Source organism: Molothrus aeneus, chromosome 4 (assembly GCF_037042795.1).
Source record: "Molothrus aeneus isolate 106 chromosome 4, BPBGC_Maene_1.0, whole genome shotgun sequence".
Classification (NCBI taxonomy): Eukaryota; Metazoa; Chordata; class Aves; order Passeriformes; family Icteridae; genus Molothrus; species Molothrus aeneus.
In genome coordinates this window covers 35,260,842-35,282,773 of record NC_089649.1, presented here as the reverse complement: position 1 = coordinate 35,282,773, position 21,932 = coordinate 35,260,842, and the positions used below count along the sequence as shown (strand labels likewise).

Below are 21,932 nucleotides of genomic sequence, written 5' to 3'. Positions count from 1 at the left end.
AATTTACATTAATCATAAAATCAGAAATATTAATTAGAATTAGGGATAAAACCATGTTCCTGCCAACAGTTTTTCTTGTCTCAAGAAAGATTTAATATTAGCAAATGTACATTACTAATTTTGCTGTTCTGTTATATGAAATAGGGATCTCTTACAGTTAGCGCATTGCATATAGCTTCAATTTCTATTTAAAATAGGTTTGCACAGCCTTCAGAGTGCATCTTCTTAATAATCTTCTGTATCACCAGCACAGATAGCAAGTAAAGCACTCTCGTAATGCCCTGAAGCAAAATGCTGCAAAGAAAAAAAAAAAAAATCGATATTTCGGTGACTATACATTTTCTGAATTTTTCTTTTTTTGCTGTGTCACAAGAACTAGACTATGATGAGGTCTTGTAAAACATTACATTGTTTTCATAAGAAATCTAGGCTGAGATTTTTTTAAATTTCACTTGCCATGGCCTTTGGTTGCTTGGGCACCTAGAAACCATCTATCTTTGAAAGGCTGATCAAATTTGTTTATTAATTCTCAAGTTCAATACCAAAATTCATGACCAATTTCATAAAGTTGCTGCACATCTTGCAGTTGGATTATAGTGACATAAAAATGTAGTGTCTTAGCATGAGACATTTTTTGTAAAATTAAACACATTCAAAGTTTGTTTTTTTTAAGATGCAGACCAGGAGTACAAGAGGAACAGGGTTTGTGAAGGTACTACCTAAGCACAAGGATAAAACCAGATATTTACTTCAGTTTTGCACCAAAGTGGTACCAGCCTAGCCTTACAGATCAACATGAGATAAGATGTTCTCAATTAGTGTGGAAACCATTCATACAAACTCTGGCTCAGCACACACTGCCATGCCCTGTTTATAAACATCTTGCATTGGAGAGGGATAAAATCACAGAGAGTGAGTTGAGAATTAATTTCGCACTTACTCAAATCAAACTGAGGCACTGAAAATGTGTTATTGTTTTTACACCTTGCTTTTTTGTTTGTTTTGTTTTAAACCAAATGGTTAAACAGAATGCTACAGTCTGTGTGATACCAGTGCTGAATATATGCAGAAGTTTGTAAAAACCTACTTTAATGTCATGGAAGAGTGATTTCCCATATCTCTCTTTGTATCGCTGGCGTATGTTCATCAAGTCTATCTCACTCCTGGCAATGAGAATCCTAATAACTGTTTTATTGTGAAACCCAAAGTCCTAAAATGAAAAAAGAAGAAAATACCCATAAAGATATCCTAGATGTTAAAAGAGTCTAGGGTTTTATTCTACTGAGTTTTCATATACTCAAATAACAGAATTCATGTAACTGAGTAACAAGGGGTCCCTCAATGCCAGTGGTTTATCCATGCACTGAAATTTTTAAAAAAGGAAAATATGACAAACTTTTGTCAGTATTCCTAGGAATTCAGTTTTTGAGTAGCAGTTGACTGTTGTTGTAGAGTCCACTCAAACTATAATGAGGCCAGTAATCAATTTCACAAAAACTGCTGCCTCATGTGAATTCTGCGAGATTTTTAACCATAGCTTTAGAATTTACATAGGTTTTGTTCAGATGTGTTTTATTTTAACTGTTTCTAAATAAATTTTCATAATATAATTCTGTGAGGAATGGGGACATCTAGTGGCAATAAAACGTCAAAAGAAGTTAGCACTTACACAAAAAATAATCTGCATGAAGTCCTACAAAGAAATATAAGCATTTGTCTTCATGTAACATTAATTTAAGTTTTAGCCATACTTATTAAATCTCTACAGACAAAGACTTATATAGTAAGAATAATGCACATTGAGTTCTGCACAGCAGGGGGAGTTTCCATGCAAAGAAAAAAAGTCTTAAATTAAAAAAAATCAACAGTTACCAGATAGATCATTTTTAAGGTGTCTGAGTACTTAAACTTGTACTTCTACTGCTTAGGCACTTCTGCTGCTTAGTTGCTTAGGCACTACTGCTTTGAAATTTATGTAGGTGCAGTTTTAAAACACAGTCACACCTAAAGATTAAAGAGACTGATTTGTAAGTACTGGTTTTAGAATAATCAATCAAAGAAACAAAAACAACAAAAAAAGGGAATCTTATGTTTAGCAAATGTGAGGTAGAATGACTACTTACATGAATTGCATTATAAAGCCTGTAAGCAAAGTAGGAAGGCTTGTCACGAATGCAGAGAACTAGGAGGGAAGAATTGCAACAGGCAAACAGAAGATTATTATAATATACTTTCTTTAGGCTTTGGGCTCCTTGAAATAAAAATCTGGGTAGTGCTGTCCATGCCTCAGGTTAAATTAAGCTATATTCATTAGTACAACCATATTTATAATTTTGAAAGTCTGGTGGTGGGTCCTCATTGCTGTTGCTTCAAAGGGCCTATTAAATATCAGTGAATATACTCACATGTTCTATTTGTAGGAATATTTCTATCCTTACTCTATAAATGAAAGATAAATGTACATAAAGCTTGAAACTAATTTATATACCACCAAAGTCCTGAAAACATAGCTGGTTATTTAATATATGTACAATCAGTTGCAAATGCAGTTATCTCACAAAATTTATTATCAAATAAAGTAGATACTAGTTCTGCTCAGTCAGAAGCTAGTGCTCCATAGATACATTTTTAGATTTACACTAACAGGGGAAAGTAGTTAAAATATTCTTTCCTAATTTTCTCTGAAAATTTAATTGCATAATATAGGAGATTAAAGTGGATAAAATATCAGAAAAATAATATTCTTAATGCACAAGAGATAATATACTAGAATTTATTAAGAGATTGCTGCTAGTAAAAATAATACCTTTACATTACCTATTGCAACCAGTAGTTCTTGAAAGTATCCATCGTAACATTCATTAATGGCATCTACTATGTCTTGCCCAGAGATATTTTGGAACTCCTGGAAAACTTGGGGGGGAAGGGTTAGGGTGGAAAAAAGATTTTGTTTTATTCTAGCTCATTAATAACAATCAACTTGCTTTTTATGGTTTTTTTTTTTCCTTGCTTCTCCCCAGTACTATAACTATTGAGTTTATTTTTTACCTTTATTATTCTCAGTGTTTCATTATGTTTATATTGCCCAGGTCAGGCAACCTAAATGAGTAGCTTGAAACTTGGCTTCTAGGCCATTCCCCCTTGGATTCTTCAGCCTAGAGTATAAAATGAGTGCATGCCACATATCTAGCAACATCTGTTTATGACACTGGTAAGAACATCCTGCTAGTAAGACACTTCCTTGCTTGGCTTGGCTAAAGCTGGCAAGGCTCGTGGATGGTGGCAAGGAGCCAGGAGTCGCGTGACGCGCATGCTCGCTGCAGATATGCACACACACAAATATCCAGGCTGTGCTTTCTCCATTATGGAAGGAGGAAAATTCTTTTTCTGCTGACTATAGAACTTATGGAGCACTGCAGTATAGGCAGGGCCCTCAGATCTCAGGAAGAGAGCAGAACATAGAGCAGGTGTGTTAATCCTGTCATCATCAGCTGAATGAATTTGTTGATCTGTGATAGCAAAGTAGTCCTAAGCTACTGTGGGAAGCTGACGTAAGAAATACAGCTGGCTGCACAGTGATAAACTTGTCAGCAGACAGACTGTTTTTCTACTGCAGAGCAGAAACTCAAATTTGCCACCAGGTGAAATGGGTTTATTTTCTACAATGGAAGATTTGGATAAGCTCACATAAATTTCCTGCAACCTGTAGCTATGTCTGATTTCCTATTTTTAATAAAAATGGCCCTTGTGTTTATGTTCATTACCGGAGAGCAGATGTGAACACTGAAGTGCTCCCATCAAAAATTTCTATGAAACTTCTGGGGAAAAGCTTCCACACATTCTAGTTTTCATATGCAAACATTTGTTGAAATGTTTTCCAGCTCTCCCTAAGTGTTTTCCCTCATAAGAGTTGCTTAAGAAAAATGGATAAAATAGTTAAGAAAAATCTCCCTCATCCTATTGTATCATGTGTAGACTCAGTGCAGCTGTAACATTTGCCTTTCTTTGGTCATGCATTCTTCTCTGGGTTTTTAGGCATCCTGATGCCTGCCTGTTCTGTCTACAGCTGTCAGTAGTCATCAGGCAAAGTTCAGTTTTGCATTACTTCCAAATTCCCATTCACATCAGCGCAAGTCTGAGAGCTGCAACAGTTCACACTTGGTTTCAGGCTAATGTCCTGCTGCACACTGACTGTCTTGGTATGCAAAGCATGGCTTTCTTAGCAAGTCACATTTTTCCTTTACACTCTGTATTCAAACAGCTGAACTGCTGGATTACCCATCCACAATTGCTGCTGACTCCTGTTGCAGAGAATCATTTGCAGCATGTTTTTGTGTTCGCCTGTCTTCTGCTGGCATGCTTCCCACAGAATCTAATAAATCAGAAAAATGGAAAAAACAAAAAAGCAAAATATTTAAAGTAAATCCTTAATCATTTTTCAACATTTGTTTTCTGTTTTTTTTTAATGTTTGAGAACATCAGATCTGAGCATATTTACCATTGCATCCTGAGCAGCTGTAGAAGGGTCTGCATATCCTTCCATCCTTGTTCCCTGAGGGAAAAAAGAGATACATATTCTTCAAAAGTTAAATCCTAAACCACTGTAGGAATATAAAGTTCTCTGTGTGTGAAGCTGTGTTGAATTTCTTGAGGTAACATATATAGGCCTTTAGGTTGGATCAGTGTTTTGCATGGTTGAATTTGCAAATGTGGATAATATCTTCAAGTTGTCCCATTATGTCTTAATTTTCTTTAATGAGAGGAATTCTGGACTGAAAAACAGTCTTGTGAGATGGAAAAGTGGGGAAGGTAGATAAACGTATCCCATTTTTAGTCCTATTTTAAATCTTTTACCTGACCACCGCAATCCCACCATCATTTTCAGAATTATGGATGTTATATTGTTTACTCTAATATGCAACTCTGAGGGGAAAATAAGAATAGGAGTAACATTTGCCATACTGATTAGTTCTTATCAATATTCATATTACCAGAAAAATCTTTTCTCAATGTATTTTTCTTCCTGCACAAACCATAGATCGAGCTCATAAAATAATAGATATTTTGCTTGCTCATAATTGTCTAAAATTAAGATCCAGAGCTAGGAAATGGTTTGACACCTTTGATACATAAACCCCAAAAGAATATTTCTAAAATTCCCATACATTCACTAGCTTTTCAGTTACACTAACCAAGCTAAATTCTTTAGTAAACACACTACGTTCTGAATTATATAGTCAGAAAAAGAGAAGAACACGCTACTTGTGGAATTGCTTTTATAATCATAGTCATCTTGTAAAGATACAAATCAGTCTTGTCTGCAGAACTCAGAAAAATCTGGAGCTCATGTATTTTCTGCCTTAATAACATGTGCTTGAAGAAATTTTGTTTAAAATTTACAGTCGCGTTATCTTATATATGAAGGGAAGGATTAAAATTAGGTATTGGCTGTCAGCTTGTAGAATGATTTATTTATAGTTCTTTTTTGTTAAAAATGTTAATTTACATGTTAATTAAATGGTGAGAATTTCACTCAGTGAAATTTCTAGTAGTAGGATAAATTATCTGAAGTGAATTTGATGAAATGGCTGCATAAAATTACATACACAAGAAAACAAGGGAATAAAGACAGGGCAGTATACAACAAGATAACTGTAATAATACTCTACATGAGTCAAATGCCCGATTTCTCCAGTAACATTTGTGTAATTATGTTTTAAATTGTAGAAAATTATCATATTTTAGTTAATACCCAAAAAAAGAGAATTATAATAAAATCTGTTTGTTTTAGACTAGAATATTAGTTAGCCTGAATTTGACACTCTTTTATCTCTGTTAATTTTGTAGAAAGGACCATAACCTATATGGTTATTATAATCTAATCTGCCTCAGGCTGGACATGAAAACCATAAATACAATACTATAGCAATTGAATAGTTAGCTCTGCATATGTGGAGCATGTTTACTTGTCTCAGTAGTTTGATTTAATAGAAATCAAAGCAGAGGTTTTCTGCAAAAAAGCATTAAAGGATGCACGGGAAATGTTCCATGGTTATAGAATTAGAAAGGGTTTTAATGGAATATCACTGAGTACTAATATAAGATGGTATGCAAGCATGAGTGATTTGACTAACAATCTTCATAACTGAGTCAAGTTATGACTTACAACTCTTCTTATCTTGAGTGAAATAGCAGATTTTGTTAGACATGAAATTTCTGATTTTAGGCTTCTTTATCAATACCTAGAGTTTAAGAAAATTAGGAGTAGTAATGTATAATCAGAGATTCTTTTAAATTTGGTTCATTTGACAGGTAAATATGTCCCATGGTTTTAATAATTATGAGAAGTGAGGTTGCTTAAGTAAGGTTGCTCTTCATTTTTAAGCAAGGAAAAGTTTTCATTATTAGGGGAAAAACATCCAGCATGAGCAAAAAATATTTCCTGTTTATAGCTTCTACTTTTGAAACTTCTGTCTTTTTAACTTCATTGAAGCCTACTGTTATTTCAAATTTGTGTAAGCAGTTTTTCCCCAGACATGCACGTATTTAAAAGTACAGATACACCTTATGTATGCTGTTATCCCATGGCAGTCCTTTATTATTTGTTACTCTGGTTTACAAAAAATTTTAAAGATAATGAGCACAGTGACTGCAATGAGAATGACAAGGATGACCACTCTCTTGTATAAACTATGGACTGGTAAAACTGCATAAGTTGGTATGTAAAAGTGATACTTCCTTTTCTTCTGTGCTAGCATTTTGTGATTTACCACATGCAATAGCGCAAAGAGCACTATATTTTAAACAGTGAACTCTTTAATCCTTTATTTCTTAGTCAAATGTGAATATATCTCTATTTTCACATAATGTTTGACTGGTTTATGATGTTTTCTGATAATGGAGAAAACATATGCTTTTAAAAATGACAATCACATTTGTACATTCAAGTAGACACATTTTGAGATGAGACAGATGGAGCAAAGTGTCGGCAGGTGAATACCAATAGGAATTTATAAAATAATCTGTTTACCTTTGCTTCCATCTGATATCCAAAGTCTGAGTAGATGAAGGAATTCAGTTTCTCTTCATCATCTTCCCTCCTGTTTCTTGTTTAAAAGTGCAGCCCTATTGAACTATCTTTAATCACAGTCACCTTAAAATGTAAAACTTATCAAATATTATTGAAAGTAATTATGAATCTTTTAGAAATGAAAGTCACAGTTCTTGTTTTTACAGTACCTGAGCAAGGTTCATGAGTGTATCTCTGAAGTGACCCGAAGTGTCAGAATCGATATCTTGTTGAAGATCAGAATTATATTCTAGGTTAAACCAAAACCATATAATCTTAATCACAAATGAACATGCTCTGAATAGTACAAATGAAGATTATCAAATAAAGGATAAATAGGCTTACTCTATTCCAGTGTAGCCTGGGCAGGACCTGGCTGTGGGGCTGGCACATCCATCTGGCCCTGCTGGGGGCCCTCAGCCACTGTCCCCACTGGCCTGCCCACCCCCCACATTGCCTCAGCCTTTTGTATGTAGGTGTGGGAGAGGATGTGGAGAGGGAACCAGGCTGTACTGGTCTGTACTGTATTTTTGTACTTCTGTTCCTTTGTGTGTGCTAATACCTCCAGAACACACATAGTACAACTGCTACTCTGCACTTGGTAAAAAAGCTTACGCATTAGGTAGGCTTCTTTCATCTGGAAGATCTCCATATTTGATCTTGAGGCTAATATGTCAATTAGACATTTTTCTTCTGTGTCTACTCCCTGTATGGAAAGAAGTAAATATGAAAAGATGACGTGTAGTAGAAACCCCAATTTTTAGGAGAAAGCAGTGATGTCCTTATTAGAAATAACAAAATAATAGCAGTTTCTGTAGTACTTTTGCGTAACCTACCCGTTCAAATTACTTTAAAATATTTCAAATATATTTCTAAATCTGAATTTCAGCATGTACCTTAGCAAGTGGGAAATGAAGCAACACTAGTGTTGACAGAAACATAATGGGAATAATTTTAGAATTTTAGTAAGAATTGTTGTTTGCTGAAAGAAATCAGATGCAAAGATTGAGCATACATCCCTAGCAAGTGTTAGGAAATCTGAAGTAGACATAAGCATAGTTATTATGTTGGTCTTCTCTCTTCTTATCATCTTTTTTTTTTTTTAATAGTTTATTTAGGAATGCTATAGTGCACAATATCTAGCATGGAACTTGGTATTAAAGGAAAGCATCATGGAGTACATGCAGTGCTGCAAATCACTGTGTTTTCCCACAGAGTTTGAATTAATTTTATAAACTTCAATTGACTTAAGATGTGGTGCATATGCTGCTTTTGACATACACATGGATAATGTTAATGAATATTTTGCATTTGGGATAAAGGAAGAGCATTAGAGCCCATAGATACACATGGGCTGTTTTTTTTTTACCTTGGCCATATGGATCCAGGCCAAAAGAGAGTACTGTAAAAAAGTTTAAGTTTGACCCACATTCAGGAAAAAATAACTTTCAATTTTGTCAATAATGTTAATGAAAGATATGATTCCTTTTTTAGCAATGATAGTTCACAATCTTTTTGAAGCCAACTATAATAAAGACATACCAGTACTTCTAAAAATTTATTTAAGTATCTGAAGAACAAGAAAAAACTAGTAACTTTTTTTTTTTTTGGGGGGGGGGGGGGCAGAATTCTCAAAATTGGCAAGATAATCATCTTGCCCAAAGTCTTGTAATCTCTGTCTTGCTTGTGACAGCAGACAGTAGCAAACATCCATGGAAAGAAAAGGAAAACAGTGTTGAACTCTGATATGCCTTCCTGTCTTTTAGGAGTTGGTAATTCAGGAATTTCCTTAGAAGAATTATTATTTTCAATAGCCAGCAATCAACCTGGTTTCAAAGAATATATTGAAGTCCTCTATGAAGTAAGTATTGGTTTTGGTCTTCACAATGCCCTGTAGGAATGAATTTCACCATTAAATAACCTAATGTTTGAAAAAATGTTGGTTTTTTTTTTTTCACAAACTTCAGTTGTGTGAGGATTGCAGTCTCAGATCCAGGGAAGAAAAGGAAACATTTCCTTCTAAATGGGAAATCAGTTCTGTTTCAGTGGAGTTACTATACTGAAACAGAACTGCACACAGCTTGTGGTCATTGGGAGTGGGCTGAGCCTCATCCCCAGTGGGCTGCAGCTGTGAGCAGCAGGTGAGCAGCATTGACAGCAATGGGCCATGGAGTGCCCAGGGGCACTGACCAACCACCAAAGGGAACAGAGGGCACACAGGTGCAATGCATCAACGTGAGGGTATAAAAGGTTGGGCTAAAAAACAGAAAGGGCACATACTTGCAACCTTCTGAAGTGGAATGGTGTTACTGTGTATGGGCAGATGCTAGAAGCCCTCAGATGAGGTATGGTGTTACTCTGCGTGAATGCTTAAAGCCTTCTGAACTTGTATGGTGATACTCTGTGTATCGTGGCCCTCTTGACTGTGCAGTATGCTCTGACACTTTGTCACAGAGTAATTTGTAAGTGTTTCTACAGAGACGTCTTCTGCTAAATAAGTATTGGTTGTCAGAGAGGTGGTGCTTGAGTGCATGGCACTGGCTGTGGAAATAAATTTGGTTTGTAGCATGCATAAATGCTTGCAAAACCCAGCACCTTATGGTTCCCCGTATAAATCTTTATTCATTTTCTGAGTTTACCATGGGTGTTAAATGGGCTTTGTATGTTCTGTGACAAAGATATTATTTATGCTGGTTTTAGCACACTGATGGATAAACTTGAAATAGCACTGCATTTCTGTTGACTAGTGGACTAAGTGGTAGTATACTACTCCAGTGTACTAACTTTCAGTAGTTTATCAACCAATGAAATGTAAAAAAAAAAAAATCATATGTGTTCAGCACTCTAATTAATGACTGCTACTCTAAGCATTTCTGAATATAAAAATTACCTTCAAGGCATGCCAAAGCTCATGGGCATCATAGGATGCAGGTGGATACATCAAGCCAACCATAACTTCTTTAAAGTGATGAGAGAGATTCTCTTTTAGATCTGTTATCAAATCCTTGAAAAGAAAAAGAAAGTGCACACAGAGGATTATCTCTATAGTCACACTTTACTAAGACAGCTTAAAAACTATTATGGTTTTCTCCCTAAATGATTTAGGATGAACTGTTAAAGATTAATTTTGGCAAAGATTAAGTAAAATAAAAAAAGTTGTTCAAGTAGTACATGCTTATTTTACTAGTATGAGCAAGATGAGAATAGGTGCACAAGCCAGTAGGCCACAATGGATTGTTGCTTTCAGTTCTTAGAACAGAGAAGAAAACGTAGATGTTTAAGTGCAATTATTACTTCAAGTCTTAGAAAACTGAATATCACATCAGAGCCTCTGCAGCTTCCCTTAATTTATTCCCTGTGTGAATCTGAGAGGTGTAAGCACCTCTGGAAGATCAAGCTCATAAAACACAGGTGGTTTCTTTTGATTTTTTTTGTAATGTTACCATGTGAATAATTTAAGAAAAAATCATCTGTATTGCTCCTAGTACATGAAAATATCAGCTTTGGATAGCTGGAAGGTTATGTACTTCAATTCAGTTATATTTTACATTCTAAATTAGTTCACTACTTTTGATAGATACTGGATTAATAACATGGGACCCCCTTTTTCCTCCTCCTCATATTTCTCAGTTCTTTCTTGCCAGATAGCTAAGTAATGGAGTAGAGTTTCCTCCTTGTCCTCCCCATTCCTTGTAGCATTCTTCAAAACACTGCAAATGCCAAAAGCTTGTTAACTTACAACTAGTTACTGGTTTTGATCAAGGACACTTGTGCGGTCTTTTTTAATGTGTGTGCAGCACTAGACACCTGTAAGATGTTCTAGTCTGTCTGAATTGAAAGGCATGCCAGAAACAGTTCCCATTATATAAACTAGTATATTTCCAGAGCTGTATTTTTTTTCAGGCCTGTACTTTGATATTAATATATTTCTGAATATAATTAATTTAATAGCTAGAGTAGCAATGAAGGAAGACATATGCATTTTAAAAATTAAATTTATGATGAAGAAACATACACAGTCTTTGGTGAATGCACTTTAGATTCATTTGACAGCAACTAAATCATGCATGGAGTAGAAATTAATTCATTAAGACATTTTACTTCTGACAACATGCCTGTGAGAAAATGAATTAATAATACAAATGGATACTACTTAAAAATTACTCCGGAAATCAGAACTTAGGGAAGTATTGGAAAAAATAAAAGACAGCTCTAAGTTGTCACTATTTTAATTTCCTAATCATCTTTGCTACAAGAAATCCTTGGAGCCTAATTGTAAGAAGGAATCTTAAAACTTCTCTGTATGTCTGAATCATGCAGCTAGTTCAGGTCTTTTTAATTTTAATATTTCTCTCCTTATGTGTCTCAGTTTACATTTGTCTAATGAATGGGCATGGTGGCTGCCATATTGAGCAGACTGAAGTGAAATAAAGAGGGGAAGGATGGGACCAACAGGTTTACCATAAATTGAACTGAGAAGGTTAAAACTACTGTTGCCATGCCACATCTCTTCTCTGTCTTGTGATGTTTACCACTCATAAACTGGGCTTGCCTAATGGTGCATTTGTTCAATTCAACATGACCAGTGGGACAAATTGCAGCCAGGGAAGTGCGATGTGTGCTAAATTCTTTCAAAGTGCAAACTGGCCCAACTTGATGTAAGATACATCACATTCTTGGTAGGGTTTTTTAAGGAACTGTCAAGAGTATCATGATGAATCTTGCACTGTGAAGTGTACCCAGTGCCTAATGAATTCATTTGAATTAAAATTGTGGGTGTATTGGAGTATGTTCCGTGTTTTTTAGAGTATTCTGTAGCCCATTGCTAGAATATGAAAACTGTTTTCTTGCCTATCCCTTCTATTATTGTTCATAGATTTAGACACTGATTCTTAAAAAGAGCATCTGACATCTTTGGCTTTTTTCTTTCTTCTACGTCATTAGATCTGTGTCCACTGCCTTTATAGCACTTCCTGTTAACTCATATGGCTGAAAGAGGTATGAATTTAGAGGTGATATGTTTTCATAGCACTTACTGATTTTTTTATGTTTTTGTTTTGAAAAGAAGAGCCAGTTAGACTAGTGGTGAGCAAATCAATAATTGTTCTCTGAATATGAAATAACTGTGTTCCCGAAGGACATTTCCAAGTCTTTACTGTGGTACTGTATTATTTCTAGATCATCATGTATCAGATAATAGAAATTAAGGAGAAAAACATGATACAAAGTTTTTAAATATTTTCCCTTGTTAAAGTGATAGGTCCTGTTGAAACACTGTAGAGAAAAGGTTAAAAGAAACCAGCCAGCTGCTATGGATGGAGTAGAGAAGGACTGTCCAGTGGTGGAGATAAATGAACACTTGGGAAGAATGGGCTTGGGTGCTTCATGTCACAGGCACCTTTGGGTAGCTTGACATACTTTAGTTTGCTATAAGTAACATTAAAACCTAGGAATATTGCATGACTTAACACTGAACTTGTATGGATTGCATGTGTGATGGTAACCTAATAAATATCTCATAATAGAAAAAACAGGTTTAATAGTTTAGGTGCTGATTTCTATCATTGTCATGGTCTCTGGAAGGTGCATAGCTGTGATTGTCAGTTATTGTTCTTTTATGGTCTCTATAAAATATACTTATTCATTCAAGGCTATGTCTAAAACATCACAATTATTGTGTGTTTCATTTCTTTTAACAGTCCAAATAAAGTCACTGATCTCCTGGAGATGAGTAACAATACAAAATCAACCCATTACACTGATTAAACCCAGCTCTTTTTCCTCCAGTTCTAGGACAGTAAATGGGTGTTTGAGCTTATTCAAGGGTCAGTGGTTTTGAGGTTTTTTTAGTGTAGAGTTGGTACAAAGGTTGTCTCTAGAAAACTTGACCACCCAAATGTATTCTGCTGGTTAATGAATTGGAGGTGAAAAAGCACCATAAAATGTGGAGTTTTTGAATGAACCATTTCTAGTTAACCCTAATTAAGGGAAATGGCTCTGTGGTAGCATTTGTGCAAACTCATTGTTCTCACTCATGCTGATTGATTCAATGACAAGCAGACAGTGGCCTGCAAGGAATTTTCCAGTGAACCCTTGGTTTTACAGGCTTCAGGAAATGAAGAAAATGGATTTTCTTCTAAGTGTTTGTCTGCTTTCTTTCAGGGGAAGGGCATGTCTAGTCAACTTAATCAAATAGTATCTAGTTTTACATTGTACTTTTCATGACTTTCACAAGAATTTTGCAAGGGATGTTACTATTATTTTTGTCCTTGTATAGCTGTAGCAACTAAGGAAAATGCAGGCACTGCAACTTACCCAAAGTTATTTGGTTAGCAACAATAGATCTGGAAATAGAATGAGGATATATATCTCTATGTATGTTTAAGAACTCAGCAAAAATTCCATTGTTATATACAGTAAATATAGGTAAAATACAGTTTTTAAAGATAACTTTTTGTCTTAAAAAATTTTAAACAGTTTTCAAAGATCATACCTTTAAAGCAGGTCAGATGACTATTGTGCTTAATGTACACATGGGACTATATGGAATGAGGTGCGAGACTGTCAGTGCTTGAGATGTGAACATTAATCATTACGTGAGTAAGGTAAAGAGCCTATAACTCTTGTGTATGGTGTTTTTCTTTGGTTTCAATACTATTTTATTATTTATTCCAAAAAAGCACATAAAGGAAGAAAGTCTGTTCAGATATTTTAGCTTTGTCAATAGAGAAGAATGGCCTGTAGAAGAAGGAACTTCTGCTCTTTTCTAACTGCATGGCAGACAACACTTCTGCTGTAGAAATGACAAGGTGATACCCTCAGAGGTATCAATAGCCAATGAGCAAGTTGTGTGCCAACCTGTTGTGCCAGCCAGCTGTCTGACAGGCTTGTGGTTCCAGTGAGTGACCTGAGAGAAGGGCTGACAGCTGCACAGGAGAGAAAGAAGTAATAAAAGCACCAAGCGTTTCTGTCGTACCCTGCCATACGTGTCTCTGTATGCCTCGGCAATCATGAGCCGCTGGGAGTTGCAACGCTGAGTTAGGATTTCAATCAACACATCCTTTTCACAACCTGAAAAGGAAATGACACAGGCTCTAAATTAACAAACTGGTGTTAATTACTTATATTTGTGATTGTTCTTGTTTTGTTTAAGAACATTATACTAATTTTTAGAAAAGCTGATCAATAGACTAATATCCCACTAATATTTACTAACATCAGTTATATTACTGTGCTTGTGTGTCTTGCACTTGCTGATGTAATACCATCAGAAGGTGAAGCAGTCTGTTATTACTAGATGTGTCATCACCTCTCACCAGTTCAGTGGGTTTGAAAGCATCAATAAAAGAGGCTTTCAAGGATTCAAATCTAGGCCCGGTAGTAGGATTTGTGGCTGAGCCTTGGAAGTCATACTGGTGTGTTCTGTTGATATTGATTAAATTGTCATTTAATAATTAGGGATCTGTTTTATGAGGATGATAAATTTGTTGGACCATTTGTTGATAAACTCAGTTATAATTTCAGAGGAACTGTATAAAGTTTTAAAAATGATATCTTGCTCCATTTAAAAAAGAGCATTTTATTGACGGTTACCTTGCTCCATTTAAAAAAGAGCATTTTATTGACGGTTACCTATGATGGTTTGCTTGATAGGTAGAACTTACTAGTACACTTCTATAATGAAATCAGTATTATTGCTTAAAAATATTATTAGCATATTCTGAAACCTATTTTTGAGTTTTAAAATTGTTTTTGCATCCAAAGGGTTGGGATATGGTACATAATGATTTCTTTTTGCATTTCAGAAAATAGTTATCACTAGGAGTCTTTACACCTTATATGGTCTCTCTAGTAAAAAACTGAGAATGGTCCAGATATAGGGAATATTATAAAATATAAATATACAACTTGTGTAGTATCAGCAGAGGGTGACTGAACATCCTCATAAGTATGAATGCCATTTGCAGGATTAAGGGTCAATGTCAGTGCCTGTAAAGTATATGGTGACTTTACCTTCTCTGAAGATGAACTATTTATTTTTTCAGTGGTCCTTTAAATTACAACTTTGTTCCATGTACTTTGATAGGAAGGTTAAAATTAAGGTTGATGTACTTGTACTTAGAGTATTAGATGAAGAATATAATCTCTATATTTTCATATATTAGCAACATTAAAATATTTCATATTTTATCAATGTTATCTTAGAAGTACTCTTTGAAGTGTAGGAAGATGTTTAAAACTTTTCATCTGTAGCCAATTTGGTCATAAAGATACTTTAGATTCCCCTTGATGAATAATGCTTATTGTGGTTCACTTGACATTAAATCTGAGTCCTCACATTTTCATTAAAGAAATTGAAAACAGCATGTGCGATTTGGTGCTGTACAATCTTGTGAAAAGCCCAAGGGGTATAAAAGCTGATACAGAGAACAGTTTTAAAGTGAGGAAGACATTTAAGACTTAAAAAAAAAATCAATATTTTGACCCTCAGCAATACAAAGTTCAATAGGTAAAGAAAAATATCAGAACTGAGCAAAATCCTTTTGTGAACAAAAGATTTTTGGAACTAACACTGAAAACAAAAACTGAGAAGGTAATGAATTCTTTAAACTTTGTACTCCATCTCTTTTTATTTCTTGTGACTGAATAAGAGACTTAGCAGATCTTGGTAACACTTAGTTGTTGAAGTTACAACTAAAATCCTTTAATTTCTTAGCCCTCACTCTAGTGATGCAACACAGAATTCTGTTTTTCTTGTTTTCTCAATGAAGTGTTCATTAGTCTAAGTGTTGGTATGGATTTTAGATTAATCTTGATCAACTCTTAGTTCCTGTAAATGTGAACTATTTATTTGGACATCATCAGTGTGTCTTATTGTGGTTCCTTGAAGACTCTGCAGATAAGCGGTGACAATTTTGAGTTTATATTTTGCCTAATGCTTTATGAGAGCTTTCTGAAAAAGAGAGAATTTGCATTAGAATCAGTCAAGATACTCACAAATTCCCTGTAGGGCTCCTCCTAGCAACTGGGCATCCATTACAGGGTTAAAATTTGGAGCAGGAAGAATTGTTCCTTGTGTCTACAAAAGGAAAAAGCAGACTTTGAGGTGTTTAACATTCTTAATATGATATACCTAATTCTGCTGCAAACCAATAACCATAACTTTAAATTGTCTTTGCTTCATGGGGAGCAGGATGTGTGGTTTTTGATTTCTGAAACAGAACTTAAACTTGCAGGTGACCATAGGAAGACAGACCATATTGGAGGAAGTTACCCCTAGCATCAGTAAGGCCTCAATAGTAAAAGGTGAGGATTTACCTTAAAATGTAAATCCTTTTGCAAACCCATTTAAAAAGTATTATTTTATATTTCAATGTTAATCTGTGGTATCCATGACAGTCTTCAATATTCCTCATGGTATTTCTAATTTGAAAGGACTAATGAGGAAATGATGAATGAGATCCATAAGTTGCTCACAAACCTGGTGATTTATTAAAGCAGTGATGTTACCTCACTGCCAAGTGAGATAGTTTTGAGCTTGACATGTAGAAGACAATGCAATTTTTCTAGTTGCTTTGTAACTGATTTAATTATTGTCAGCTCATTCTCAGTGATAGTTTATTTCATATATTTTTTTCTTATTCTAAGAAATTTGTGAATAACTTTAATAGAATCACAGACCAATACAAACAGAAGAAAATAACTGAGGTTGACAGATACTGAAAGAACCTAGTGAGAGTACTGGACTCTGACTCAGGATGACCAGTTTTTAGTCTATGGCCATTTCTGTTGTACTTCTGCAACATCTTCTGCTTCCCTAAGCTCTGGAAGGGATAGGAAAAATACCAGTATGATCTCATGATTTCTCTTCTTCATGCCTTAAGATGGCTCACTACAGGGATGAGCAGAAATTGCTCTTCATGGCAAAGTTAAATCCACAGAAGTGAAAATTGCATTGTGGTTTTCTTCTTTTCAGAAGAAGTTTATGTTCACTGAATATAATTTCTCTAAATACAGTGCTCTCCAACCCATCCACACAAGTAAAACAAATTGTGACCAAGTAACAGGAATCTTCTTTTAAGTTGAGAAGAGCAGGGACATTTTTGCCCTCTTTAATATTCTTACTATGAGAGCTTTATCCTAATTTCACAGAAAGTATAAATGAAAGTATTTTTATTGATTTCAGGGAGCTTTTGGTTCCTACCCTTAATGAGCAAAGACTGGGGTAGGTGGCCTACTGACTCTCTATTCAATCTAATAATTCTATAATTTTTTTCTAATAAAGAAATTAACAGGAATGTCTCCAATAAAAATGTTTTAAAATAAGTAAACATTATCAAACAACCATTAGTCTCAGTAATGTGGGATTGAGTGATAAAGGAACTTGCATTATGCTCTGGGTGTTGACTCGTTCTGTGAACACTGCAGATAAAAACAACTGGGGTTTTTTTCCTGGTTCTTTTGTCTCTGTTTCACTATGTACTTGCAGTTTGTTTCCTCACCTTGTTCCATCTAGGAACAAGCCATGGGGTCCTTTCTGAGACAACCACTGGCTAAATAAAATATGACTCAGTCACATGACTGAGTCCAAAGTCTGAATGTATTATTTGGCTAATGCCAGGGCAATGGAATAAATGACTGTTGAGTTTCAACTGCTGTATTTTTTTAATTGGTAATAGAATTCAGTTTCCTCACCCCCCACTGTTCACTGTGTGAACAGTGTTTCCACAGAACTTCATAAGAGGTTGCATTCCTCTACCAATATGATTCAAATTCATTATAAAGTTCAAACTTACAGCTAGGAACAGGTTGATTGATGAATATACACAAAGACAAATTTTCTGAAGAAAATAGGGGAAATGTCTGTTCTGGAAATGGGGGCAGTCACTGAAAGGATGTGAAGAATTGTACAATTTAATTTTGATATCTGGATTCTAGCATACTCGCAACATGTTAATAATTTTTCTGGAGCTCTCATTGCAAGATTAGAATTCAGCATGACAAAGAAAATCTCTTCAAAAAAGCATCAAAGTAATTTCCAAGAGCAATTTAGCCTTTTTGTGAGTTAGTTTAGACAAACTGCTGTATGTGAACATGGAAAAATGGTTTTCATGCTGTCTTTCCTCTGCAGCATCCTAGTGAAGAGGATCTCTGTTTTTCAGGAGGAAAAAATAAAAAACATCTTGCTTTTTTCCTCATAAAGTGTCAAAGCACTTTATAAGGCAAGTCAATCTCCAAAAGTGATTCAGTGTTTTTTTTTTTATTAAGATATTTATTCCTCTCTCTAATCTCAGGATACCCTCACATTCAAAACTGCAGATCTGTCTCTACAGAGGTAGCCCAGGTGGGCACTCTATACATATCTCTGGCTTTGCATATGTTCTTTTAACTTTCCTGTAAGAAAGTGATTCCAAATTAAGCTGATCAGACAGGTTTGTGTGGTGTTGGTGGAATGAATCAGAACAATGAAAAAGATTGGAAACAGTCTGAAGAATTTATAGTGGTTCTGGAAAATAATACTTGCAATTCACCTTCCTTCTGTGCAAAAGCAAGCAAGTAACAGCTTTTTTTTACAAAGTCATAAGCAGTTCAACAAAAGTATCAGTAAAAGGTGAGGCTGCTTTTATCAAATTATGATGTGCAAACTTCAGGCAATTCAGTCTTGTGATGGAAAAGCATTCTGAAGTACGAACAACCTTCTAATAATATTTGTTCAGTAAGTCATTCTGCTGATAACAAGCAATTGAAGTCATACTCTTTGAATATTTCCCATAGGGGATGTCTACTAAAATAAAATGTTTTCTTTATTAGCTAACCACATGCTATGAGCTAGCTATACTTTTGCAAAGATATCATTTGAATGAAACTTTATTAAATAAACATTTCATTAGTATTTTGGTTGGAGTTTATTCTGTGTTTCATTTAATTTCAATTATATATGATACAGTAGTTGAAGGGATACGTCTAAGCATAGCAAATTCATTCTCCAAAGCCTTCTATCTCTCTGTATATGTATTTCAGAGGTCATAGATGTCATCTTGTCTACTTTCTGGTAGTTTTGCCTGTGGAAATGATTATAGGGTGTTTTTTGTGTGTAATCTCTGATAAGGATGATGTCTTGAATTGCTGAATCTGGCAGGACTGCTGCTATTAATAGTTTGTACATCTCATTGTTGATCTTGAAGGACTCCATCCTATCTGATGGTTCACAGATAATGTATGTAATTATGGACATGAAAGCATAAAATATAAAGATCATCTTAAAGAACAAAGCACATCTTGAAAGTAATACTTCTGATTTTTTTTTCTAAATTTTTCTTATGCTTCTGAATTAATGGTATATTCAAAATTCTGGAATTCCTTGAAAAATATCTCTAAGTCCAAAGTGTACTTCTAGGACTTTTTTTGCAATCTAGGATAGTGTTTAGGAAGAGTAGAGAAGAAATTAATGCTATGTCTCACCACTCAGTCCTGTAGAAGCCCTGTTTTCTTGATTGAGGTTTGCTAGAGTGATTTTTCTGCTCTTTTGTTGCTGAGTCTCTTTAAAGAAAACTGCCACTGCTCCATGACCAAATTGCTATTGAAATGCCAGGAGCATTCAGGGGAGAATGTTTACATGCAGCTCTGCCTTACATGTCCTCATTCTGTCTGGATGCCTCAGTAGGGAAGTCTGTTCCTAGGATCCAGTGATCTAGCTCACGAAAATACCTAATTTCTCTCTTTCCATTCCATAACACATGGAAATTGGAATAAACAGTAAAAATTCACCTAACCTGGGAGCCAATCCCAATACTTTTCAGAGAAAGCCTGGAGTCGGGTTTTTCTGACTTTCCTGGGACTGATAAGTTCCCCATTATCTACAGTTGCTTCTCTGCTCTTTTGTTTCTGTGATGATAAAAAAAAAAGGGTTTATCAGTGTGCCTTTTTGTGTTTAGAAGAAGAGGGAATAAAGAGTTGATATTAAAACCATTTTTTCTGAGTATTTTGATATAATTCAGTGTATCAGAATTAGAAACTTGTATCCCCTCTTCTCAAGTAGTTCATTAGGCTAATATGTAATAGTTGCATTATATTATGCTTCATAACATTGTAAACATCTGCTGCAGTTAAATTCTTATCTATTAGATTTTCTTATGATGCTATCAAAATACTGCATTGTTATTGCAAATATAATAATTGCCAATTGTAATGGCTTTAAAATATTTCTTCTGTAAGTTATTTTAGAAGGTACTGCCATTAGTTTTAGGCAACATATTCTATGCAGATGCAGTGTCAATTATTTAAATATAATTGGTTGCAGTAAATCAGTAGAAGAAAAGAAACTGTATTTCTTCTCCAACAGAATCTGATCTACTACCTTTTTAAGATGTAGTATTCTTTCTGTCATTCTTAAATTACCCGGAATAGATTACAAAATCACTGTAACTAAAAGAGGAAAAAAAGAAACTAAGAAGAAATTCTCTTTTAAGTTCTTAACTGTCTAGTCAAGGATGCAAGATCCCAAATTGCAGAAAACCAACCATATTACTAATCCTGATTAAATAGCAATCACTTTAGAAAAGCAAATATATGCTTTATGTATATAATTTTATCAGAATAAATACTTTACTGGAAAGATTGGAATAATTAGTCAATTATACTTTATATTAAAATAAGAAAGGGAAAAATATTTATCCTTTAGAAAGTTCCATATTGATTTCTAAGTTGGTTGGGAATGTACATGTAAAAAGCCTTTGAAAGGAACAAATCATTTTTCATGTCAGTAATAATTGAAAGAAAATCCTTAGAGAACATGATTATCAGTATGCTAGGTACAGAGAGAAATTTCATATTTTGCTGTCATGAAATAGTAACTCCAACAGTTTCCAGAATGGAGATTTAAAGTTTCATTATAACCTTTTTTCCTCAAAGAGCTCTAGTGAGGCCATTTAATATATTGTACAGCTTTTTGATGGGGAACAATTGCTGATAACTCTTCCTGTGTTGTGGCTCTTGTAGAGGTAGTATTTTTTTACTTTAAAATATTTTTCATGCTATGAACAAAACAAATTTTCAGAAGTGATTAAGTTATTTAGTTACTTTATGCGGCTATAGATGGCCTTGTCAAATTATACCCCCCAAACAGTGCCAGAAATAGCTATCTTCTGAAAAATTCACATCTGTATCTTTAATACAGTTGGGTGATAGTATGTAATTTAGCTTCTTGTTTAGCAGTTAGGTGCAAACCCAGCTAAATGACCTCACAAGAAGGCTTGCATTGCTTTTTCTTGAAAGGTCTGGAATTAGAAGATGGGAACTGATAATTCTTCATTTTAGTTTTTGTTTCTGACACTTCATATATATATATATATATATATCACCAGCATTAGACCCAAATCACAGATAAATTATCTTCCCCTAAGATTAATTTCTACCAGTGAAGGGAAATGGATACCAACATGTGACAACAACTCAAGAGGAATGAAAAAGTTTGGAAGATTTAGAGAACAAATAATTATACTCACATAATCTCCACAATACATTTTGCTATGAGTCTTCAAGTTCTGTTGAGATGGAGTAGTATCTTCCCTAGACTTAAAGCAAGAGAAAATACAGTTGTTTTGGTTAAATCTTGTTCTGCTTTGGAGATTTGTGAGAAGCCATCCAATCAAATTGACACCAAGTACATTAGGCTCCAAAGTAACAATGAAGCAGAACCTTGGTACCTTGTGTCCTTGGGCTTTATGGATATACTGTGTGATTAGTCATTAACCATGCATTGAATAAGTGTGATTATAATGTAAGTAAACAGAGTCATTAGCCCAACACCCTCTGTTCTGCTGTGTTGATTTTAGGAATCAGAACTCAGCTAGTCATAGGATGA

The 21,932-nt window shown here is 34.7% G+C and overlaps 1 protein-coding gene across 1 annotated transcript; it reads right to left on the bottom strand.

The window, feature by feature from the left end:
• Positions 1-225: 225 nt before the first annotated feature.
• Positions 226-21,591, bottom strand: ANXA10 (annexin A10). The gene is made up of 12 exons (XM_066549054.1): positions 21,574-21,591; positions 16,067-16,148; positions 14,046-14,140; positions 9,960-10,073; positions 7,685-7,775; positions 7,240-7,319; positions 4,499-4,552; positions 4,279-4,372; positions 2,818-2,913; positions 2,124-2,182; positions 1,088-1,210; positions 226-294 (listed from the first exon to the last, which is right to left on the bottom strand). The coding sequence occupies exons 1-12, from the start codon at positions 21,589-21,591 to the stop codon at positions 226-228; spliced, it is 975 nt and encodes a 324-aa protein (XP_066405151.1).
• Between the last annotated feature and the right edge of the window lie 341 nt (positions 21,592-21,932).

Excerpts from the sequence above, each read along its gene's own strand:
- ANXA10 (XM_066549054.1), bottom strand. Across the intron at positions 14,141-16,066 it reads AGGAGCCCTACAGGGAATTT|GTTGTGAAAAGGATGTGTTG; the intron begins GTGAGTATCTTG and ends TTTCCTTTTCAG. Across the intron at positions 4,553-7,239 it reads CACTCATGAACCTTGCTCAG|GGAACAAGGATGGAAGGATA; the intron begins GTACTGTAAAAA and ends TTTTTCCCTCAG.